Below are 9,765 nucleotides of genomic sequence, written 5' to 3' on the forward strand. Positions count from 1 at the left end.
AAATGCAAGTGATATGGTTTATGTATCTACTGTTTTAAGGTTTTGAGTTAAAATTCAGTGCAATCTTTTTATTTTTGTGATTGCTCTATGCTATGTTTGGAATTGTATCAAGGAGCTTCATTCGCGTCTACTCAATGTTAGAAACACCTGATCCTCCACTTTACACAAAAATAACGCATTGGGTCACGCTTTTGAGGTTGTTATGGTTTTGAAACGTGAATTCAAGCACTCAGTCTAATATGATAATTATTGTGGCTTCTCTCATAACTCGACATATTTCACTTTTGAAAAGAAGGAACATCTTTTAGAATGTTTTATCCTATACCCTTAGACTTGTACCTTCACCACTACAAATCAGTCAAAATTTCAAATTTAGGTTTTTTACCATCTGATGAAGGACAAAAATGGTTGTAATTTTGAATTTAGTATATTTGTCAATAATGAATGATATTTGGATATTAAGGTTAAAGAATGATGGAAATAGGCAGAAAATGGTAACCAAACAAATTCCCAATCCAAGGAAGATGTTTAATTTGGTAGAGGATCGCCACAAGAAACGTGGTTTCTTGATAAGATCAATGCATGGTTCAATCCAGAACCAAAAAGAAGCAAAGCTTCACAACACGCTTCACAACACACAAAGTGTATTTTTTTTATCAAAATTCTACTTCCTTTATTTCATAATGAAACTTACAATTCATAGAGCTCTTGCTCTAATGAACTCAAAGGACACTAATAAATTAAAATACACCTAGTATTATTCTAAAGAAAAGAAATAAATGACATACTAACCTTACAATTATTCTAAAATTAAAACATTAAAATTATTCTTTGAAAATTAGCGTGAATTGCATATTATTTTCATTTCCAATTGATGAAAGCTGCTCAAAATTCTGGAACCGTTACAGGCTGCTTCCCTTAAATGAAATGACTATCAAGCTGCATCCTTTAAAATCTAAAACCGTTGCAAAACCTTTGAATGGCATTAATTGTATTTATTTTAATCTTCCTTGGACGTTATCTGAATGGTGGAGGCAATAAAAACCAACATGAATTTCCCTTGGTCAACTTGTGATCACTAAATCCCAATTTGTTGTATCAAATTATGTAATAAATCCAATGGCACTAAAATTATAAGAAATGAACGTCCAAGGCTAGTAGAAAATTAACATGAGCTGCCACTTAATTTCCACATTCATGAGCTCAATTTTTATGAACTAGCAAACCGTGGCTGAACCATGGATACTAAAATTCACAAATAATTTTTTTTTTATAGGTTTCCTTCCACGTACTTAAAGAACTCATGATCTCATCACCATCTAACTTTTTACATCTTTCTTTTTTGCATTACTTTTTAAATCGGTTAAACCAATTTAAAAAACTATGGACGATTATTAAATACCGTTTGATGGATACCTCTGAACAAATGTTAGAACTCTTGAGCGCAATCCTCTTGTTACAAAACTATAAAGACCGACTAATGTGAAGTAAATAGACCTACGCAATTAGTAAAGTCGTTCTTAGATATCTTAAGTTACTTTGTTAAATCAACCAAACAAAGTTACTTTGATAAAAATGAAGTGTTTTTTAGTGTACTTTGTAAGTTTTTTAAGCTTTTTTTTTTTTTTTTAACGTTTTGAAAATAGAAAATTATTCAATTACAATTTAAATATAGGAACCTTAATTTAATTTAGTCTTATTTGAAGTATTGTCGTACATTCACACATCTTTCAACCCACATTCAAATATTGGTTTATTGTATGAGTCTAGCCAGACCCAACTAGTAGTAATCTTAGTTGGCATTTTCTTAAACTAGTTTGATAATGAAATATTTCAATTATAATTTGAAAATAGTTAGTTGTATTTAAAGGTTAATTAAATAATTAAGTGATTGAACTCAAATGATTAATAAATTTTTCATTAACTCTCCTCTTAAAGTCAAATTATTAAGGTGAACTCACAATTGATTTTTGTGATAAATAATTCTTGATAAGACATAACTCATTCAGTCAATTTGAAAATTATCAGAGCCCTTTTTCCAAAGAACCATCGGGTTTACAAAACAACAAAATTTCTTACGTAAATGGCCTTTGTCTTTTTATTTGAGAGGAAGCAAATGAACTTTTGTTGTGTTTAAAGATCAAGTATATACCCCTTGAAATATTTCAATTATAACTTGAAAAAAGTTTGTTGTATTTAAAAGATTAAGTAAATAGACATGTGTACGGAAAAAAATCTGGTTGAAAATATACTCACCTTGTCTGCTTCACAAATTTTTGATAAAGATTAGTCATGATTATGCCGAGTTGAAAACTTCATACTAATATCATTGTAACAAAAAAAATAAGTTTGTATTTAAATATTGAGATGTGTTAGTTGAATAATCATTTGGTTGACAACCAGAGACGGATCTAGAAGTTTCAATACGCGGGGTCAAGATCGTTTATCATAAATATTTATAAAAAAATATAAATTCATAACCAATAAAGGTGGCATCATTATATTATGCAAAATTTTAGAAAAAAAGAATTATATCTCATATATAAAAAAAATAAAAAAAAATTAAACACCTTACTATCAAATAATTATATCTGATTTGCTCAAAAAAATAATAATTATATCTTATATAAATGGATAAAAGATGGCTTCAGCTTCGAGAGTCTTTTAAAATTGATTTGGTTGCAAGGAGGATAAGAAATAAACCGAACTTTTTTTAAGAAAAAGAATAAATCAAACATGAAGAGTGAAGACACATAAAAAATTGCATAACTTGAAAGGAACGTTAGAATATGAAATGTGGGTGGGGTTGATGAATGTGAGAAGTGTTAAAAAACAATAATAGTTTCCCACCCTACATACTTGGATTTCCCCTTTTTCTTTCATAAAACAATGCATTTTCCTTTTAATATTAATAGCCGTAAGACTCTTGACTAGAAGAAAAAAAAGCCTCTATGGACGGAAACTCAATCCACACTTTTTTGGGGTAATATGAAATTGTGTGGGGTCATCAAGTAGGATCAATGGCTTCGAATAACATCAATGTGGATATGAGGTTGTTGACAACTTACGTGTCAACCATAGTTTTACAAAAAAATAAAAAATAACGACATTGACACGAAAATCAAAACGATAAAGATAATATGATTATGATAGATAAAATTGTCATAAAATAATGGTGTAAATATTTTATCTCTTAAATATTTAACCAACTTGACACACAAAATAACTATAGGACAACAAAGTCGTTGTCATTGACCTTTGGGGCATTTTCCTTCACTCAGTTTATTTATGTTACAAGAAAGGTTGATGTGCCCTACATATTCCTTCGTAATTTCTTTGTTATTGTTATATGCTTTTATGACCATTTCCTACACATTTCCATTGAGCTTCGTTGTTTCTTCCTAAGAGATTTTTCACTCACTATATATATATATATCAACATTCAACACACACTTCATCACACAATTCACAACCTTGTATATTTTTCACTCACTTTTTTGTCTACTCTTCTAGCACAATGGTCCAATCTCAACAGTATGTGAATTCCTCCTTCTCATATTTTATTTATTTTTTGTTTATTACTTAAGAATTTATTTAATATATTTTGTTTATGCAAATATAGCAAATTTCATTCTAGTAGCTAGAAATTCATCGAATAAATGGATCCCTAGATACTATAATGTAATGTCCTTATCAACTGAGATATACTCGCGAAGACTAATAAGATTGAATGTGCGATGTGTTCCACATATGTTGTCTGACACCGACAACATGTTTACCTTCAATTAATTGATGTTCTAAAATTATTATTAGTGTTGGTATTGTGTAAGTATGATATGTTTAAGGTAACAAAAATGAATGAGAGGCTGATTGTGTTATAATATTATCTTGTGTTGAATAAATTTGTGTCCTTTTTGGGATTGTAGATTTAGCAGTGGAATAGAGGTTGCAACATTTGTGACAAGTTCTGGTCTTCTTCGAAAATTATGGAATGTCAATGATGCAAACATTGTTTCAAATGTTGTTGGTAATAATGGACTGTCATGGAAAGTTTATAAAGAACAAGATACTGATGGGACAATTGTAGCATTTGAGACCGCACCGTCGAATTCTGCCAATCTTCAATCTGAATTGGTTTCATCTACTGAACTCAAGGAGAAGAATTTCCTTCATTTTCAGTTTTTGAGTACTAAAGCAAATCCTCTTTTTCATCTTAACATTGCAGCAGTTTCACTCTTCTTTGAAAATCATCAAGGGCTTGATCAATTGAAATCTGAGGTACAATTTTTCCTTGTCATTATTCTAACTTTTAATTTCCATTGCTATTTTTATATGTTCCTCTAAACACATGTGTAAGAGTTCAGTTAGGAGGTAAGTAAAGTCTGACAAAAAATCGTTTCAGCCATGATTCGAGTTTGTGGTCTTCCGAGCAAATTGTCCTTAACTGGAACTCATTAACCACTCAAGTCCATTCACTAGCTTATTGAAACATTTTACAATTTAGATGAAAATATTATTTTGCTTGTAGAATATATCGACATTTTCTGAGCTTATAGAGACATGATAAGTGCTTAACTTAACTGTGTATAAACCTTAATTTGATCAAGCATAATAACATCTTAATGCAGGTTAATAGCTCACCTAAGTTGATAATCACTGGACTTGCTCTTGGAGGATCAATTGCTTCACTCTTCACTTTATTACTATTAGATGGATTTGACTCAAGAAAGAAAAAACCTCTTTGCATTACCTTTGGTTCTCCACTAATTGGTGACAAAGGATTGCAAAATTCCATATCACACAGTTCTTCATGGAATTCTTGTTTTCTTCATGTTGTTTCTTCCAATGATCCACTTCCAAGGAAGTTCATCACAGATCATACTAGTTCTTACGTGCCCTTCGGAACATTTCTCGTCTGTCATGATACATATTCTACTTGTTTTGAGAATTCTGATTCTGTTTTAGCAGTTCTTGAGACGTCAATCCATGACCAAAGTCAAGTGTTTGGTTCTGTGGAGTATCGAAATATTGTTGAAATACTCCATCGCAAAGCGATTTGGAAGGACACCGCAAATCAGGTTCAAGGCATGAATTATTCTGATTCACTACAGGCATGTATCGGCTTGCAATTGTTGACACTAGGATTGATACCACATATGCAGGTAGTTCAACATCTCTTAGCAATGTTTTTAATTATAGTTTGATCACGTTAATTATGAAAAGTCTCACATTGGATGAGATATTGCTTGAAAACGTGTATGTTAATAAGTGGTGGACAGTCTTCACCTTAAAAGTCGATTTCGTAGGACTTGAATTAGGATTAACCCAAATTCTAAGATGGTATACTAGTCTATCCAAGGTTTGTTAGGCCACCTGCTAGGTCACCGCTATTGGGCCACATCGATCAGACTCTAGCTGTCTAATTCTAAGCGTGACGTTATAGGTAGTGGTCAGTCATCACCATACTAGTCGATCTTGTAAGGACATCAAAACCATGACATCGCGACCCAAATTGTGGTGGTTGGCCTTTTCTTCAAGTAGAGTTTTTCAGTTCTTAATTAACTAGCTTTATAAGCAAACCTTATTATTAGAGCTATTGTGTAAGTAATTAGATTAGTATTAGTTAGTCCAATTTTTATTGATCTGTTTCACCAAAATTGATCATTTTTTAGCAGCAGCAGCAACAGGAAATTGACATCATTACTTTGGTAGAAAAGATGGAGAATCTAGAGAAAAATTTCATCAAGCAGAAGAGGGAAAAATTTGATCCATCAAAGAAATTGAATTTAATGAAGATAAACATGGCTGAACTTGAGATGTACAAGACGAATTCGAAAAATAGGAACATAGGGTACTATGATAGCTACAAGAAAATGAACTCAACAGATGACCATGATGTAGTTACACGCCACAAAAAACTCTCAAACTATTGGAAAAAAATGGTTCAAGATTCATTGATGAAGCCTCAGAAAGAAGGTGCGTCCCTTCGTACACGCTGGCTCTATGGCGGAACAACTTACAGGAGAATGGTTGAACCATTAGAAATAGCTCAATTCTATCTCAATGGTGGTAAAGACTATGTGACAACAGAAAGATCTAGTCACTACAAACAATTGGAGGATTGGCTTGTAGAAGCAGCAGCAACAACAACTAGTTCAAATGTTACTAAAGATAAAGTGGAATCAATTTTAACTCTAGATTCTTGCTTTTGGGCATATGTTGAAGAGGCTCTTATTTCATGCAAAAAATTGGATGAAAAACTTAGTGACATTGAAAAGGATGAGGCAACAAGAAAATTGGTTGAATTTGAGAATTATGTGTATGGATTGCTCAAGGAATATGCAGTGTCACCAGAGATTTTCCTTAGTGAAAGTAGCTACATGGCATGGTGGAGTCAATATAAGAAAATTAAAGCAGCTTCATATGGTTCAAAACTCACAAATTTTATGAGCAATGCTTATAACTATAATGTGCAATATGTTGGTGGAACTTATAAATTTGATTGAAGAACTGTCACCTATGAAGCATGGGGATTAGGCGTGTCCTGTGTCGGATATGTATTGCTGTCTGACATCAACACCAACGCGACACCTATAATTACACTAAATTATATCATTTTCTTAAATTATTGTTCGTGTCGGCGTGTCGGTGTCCGTGTCATGTCCGATGTCCGTGTTTGTGCTTCATAGATTATCATATCCTTGTGGTTTAGCTATGTATAATAAATGAAATTCTATCACCTTAGCTGGAATTATTGTAATTTTTCATTGATGAGTGTGATTTAAGATTGAATATTGTAAGAATGGTCTCCACTTTCTATATAACTTATTTCAAGAAATTATTTCAACCCCTTGACAAATTTATTCATTACACCATTTCTTCACTAAGAATTATAAAAAATTTACCATTAAAATCGTTCGACTCGTTAGGTTTATCTCATCTGCTTGAATTACATAATTCAAAAATCTTATTTTTTTATCAAAAAAATTAAAAACAAATTATATACTTGACCTTTTACTTTTTCTTTTAAAAAGAAAAATATTGAATTAAAATACTAAAAAAAGCACGTGAATAAATATGAATTAAAATACAGACACAAATATAAAGTTTATTCATTGATAAATATGCAAATAAAGAAATAAAACTAAACACATAGCAAGCTAGAAAGAACCAAAAATAATAATACAAAAAAGCTGATCAAAACTAGTATATGTGAATTCACACGCACACATGTACGTTCGCGCACACACGTACACACATATACATATAATCAAGTTATGAAGCAAACGAGATGAAATATATAGTTCAATTCAGTTAGTTAACAAACTTAATTTTCAGATCAAGTTCATTGTTAGTTCGGTACATTGTTAGTTCTACTACTAACTCATTCATTCGGCTCTTCTATAAATAAGATAGCTAGCCATGATGACCTCTCTCATAACAAACACACACTAAGGTAATGTATACTTATGATCTGCTTAGCAGAATCGGCCCTTTGCATAAGGCCTCAAATTTGCAAAATAAAAATAAAAATAGTAAGCCTTCTAGCTACAAACAAAATCCGCCGATAAACGTTGAATGTTCGTAAGTAAAAGTCTAAGATACAACAATTTTATTGTCAATTAGTAATTACGCATTGTCCTTAGGTGAATGTTTATTTGTATGTAGGTGAAAGTCATGCTTAAATTGTGTCTCATATATTCGGGAATTCATTTTTAATATTTAAATAGAGCATCACATTTGATTGGGCCGACCCTTAGTAACTATGTTATTCATTTACTTGCAGAATGAGTTTTGGCGCACGTAGCTTTGAACATGGGTTCATGGCTCCTTATGAGAGCATGGATAACTACGACACTTACATGCACCACACTATCACTCGCCTTCAGAAGGATCAACAATAGCATTTTGATCACTTTGTACGCTAACCAAACAGCAAAAGATCATGCATATAAAGACGGTGGAGTCAATATAAGAAAATTAAGGGAGCTTCATATATTTCAAAACTCACATACTTTATGAGCAATGCTCATAATTATAATGTGCTAGAGGAACTTAAAAATTTGATTGAAGAGTTGTCAATCCTTGTGGTTTAGCTATGTATAATAAATGAAACTTCTTTCACCTTAGGTGGAACTGTCGTAACTTTTCATTCATTAGTGTGATTTAAGATTGAATATAGTAAGAATAGTCTTCACTTTTTATATAACTTCTTTCAAGAAATTATTTCCACCATGTAGAAAATTTATTCATTACACCCTTTCTTACTCAGAACTATAAAAAAATTATTAACGAAATCGTTCGGCTCTTTAGGTTCAGTTCATTTGCTCAAATCATAAAATTCAAAAATCTTAAATTTTTATCAAAAGAATTAATTTTTTTTTACATATTTAACCTTTTATTTTTTCTTTTACAAAGGAAAATATTGAATTAAAATAATAATAAAGCACGTGAATAAATATGTATTAAAATCCAGACACAAATACAAAGTTTGTACATACATGGATAAATATTTAAATAGATAAATAAAACTAAACACATCGCAAGTTACAAAGAACCAAAAACAATAATACAAAAAAGCAGACTAAAACTAGTACATATGATTTCACACGTGCACATACATGCACGCATATACGCGCACACATATATACATGTAATCAAGCTAACTTATGATGCAACCAAGCTAAAATATATAGTTTAATTCATTTAGTTAACAAACTAAATTTTCAGATCAAGTTTAACTCATTTGGTTCATGAACTAAATTTAATGATTTAACTATCGAGTCGAATTCCAAACTTTAATCAAATTGACTCGATACATTGCCTGCTACAACTGACCCATTCCTTTCGCTCTTCTACAAATAAGGTAGCTAGCCAAATCATGATCACCTGTCCCGTAACAAACACATGCTAAGGCCCTTTGCATAAGGCTTCAATCTTGCATGATTTTAATAGACTATTTGCATGATTCAGATCTTCAATAAGGGATTGTCCAATATCCATGTAGATACAGATCTTTAATTCCTTCCAAATTCTTAATATACAATCTCTAAATTTATTTTACGCATAAACTAATTTCTTTCCTTATGTTCAGGTGTGCATCTATGACCATCTAATTTAATTTAATTAGTTAACTAATCTCAAACATTAAACACCAGGATAACCAGAACAAAGATCAAATAGGAAGAATTGGAAAGCTCAGATTCAAATAAGAAAATATGTTAAGAATCGTGTGCAAGAAAAGATGCAGAAAGGGGGCGACAAAGTGAGTGGTTGTACGGTAGTGGTCGGCGAATCGTCGTTGAATGGGTGTAGGTTTTACATGGAAAAACTTTGCACGGAGCAAGATTGAAGAGAAAAACGTTTCAAGGAAGAAATAAAAACCTAATTCGAGTACATTGCATAGAAGAAAAAAAAAAGTCAAAAAAGGAAAAAAGTAACGGAAATGTGGAAGAACATAGTGGAGAGAAGAGCGATGAGGAGTAACGGAGGAAGAAGGTTGAGTGAAGTAGCAATGTCTAGAAGCTTCCAAACGGTGGGAGAGTGATGGTTCCAAAACAAATGAGAGACTAAACGGAGAGCGAGGTCGACGGAAGGGAGAGTGACGGCGGAGGAACGGAGTATGGAAGTGATTTGCGACGCCCATACGTTAGGACAGGTGTGTTGTTCAGCAAAGCTGAGTTGGTTTGGCGAAGAATCACGTCCCATGGAAAACGATCGTCACCGACGAAGTTTGGGCGGGAACGGGCATAGCCATCAAACAAA

At 32.1% G+C, this 9,765-nt stretch overlaps 1 protein-coding gene across 3 annotated transcripts; it reads left to right on the forward strand.

Annotated features, from left to right (window-relative positions):
* The first annotated feature begins 3,406 nt into the window (after window positions 1-3,406).
* On the forward strand, window positions 3,407-6,847 carry LOC11421804 (senescence-associated carboxylesterase 101). Of its 3 annotated transcripts, none has more exons than XM_003618277.4 (4): window positions 3,407-3,534; window positions 3,927-4,278; window positions 4,629-5,162; window positions 5,673-6,847. In XM_003618277.4, the coding sequence occupies exons 1-4, from the start codon at window positions 3,518-3,520 to the stop codon at window positions 6,504-6,506; spliced, it is 1,737 nt and encodes a 578-aa protein (XP_003618325.2). In that variant the 5' UTR covers window positions 3,407-3,517; the 3' UTR covers window positions 6,507-6,847. The 3 variants fall into 3 exon arrangements, with proteins under 3 accessions (XP_003618325.2, XP_003618323.2, XP_003618326.2); XM_003618275.4 differs by having other exon boundaries at window positions 5,676-6,847; XM_003618278.4 differs by having other exon boundaries at window positions 5,679-6,847.
* Window positions 6,848-9,765: the final 2,918 nt, after the last annotated feature.

Source organism: Medicago truncatula, chromosome 6 (genome assembly GCF_003473485.1).
Source record: "Medicago truncatula cultivar Jemalong A17 chromosome 6, MtrunA17r5.0-ANR, whole genome shotgun sequence".
NCBI classification, from domain to species: Eukaryota; Viridiplantae; Streptophyta; class Magnoliopsida; order Fabales; family Fabaceae; genus Medicago; species Medicago truncatula.

What these genes read in the sequence shown, in the direction of transcription:
- LOC11421804 (XM_003618277.4), top strand. An exon ending in TTGATCAATTGAAATCTGAG is followed by an intron (nt 4,279 to 4,628) that starts GTACAATTTTTC and finishes ATCTTAATGCAG; the next exon opens with GTTAATAGCTCACCTAAGTT. An exon ending in GATTGATACCACATATGCAG is followed by an intron (nt 5,163 to 5,672) that starts GTAGTTCAACAT and finishes ATCATTTTTTAG; the next exon opens with CAGCAGCAGCAACAGGAAAT.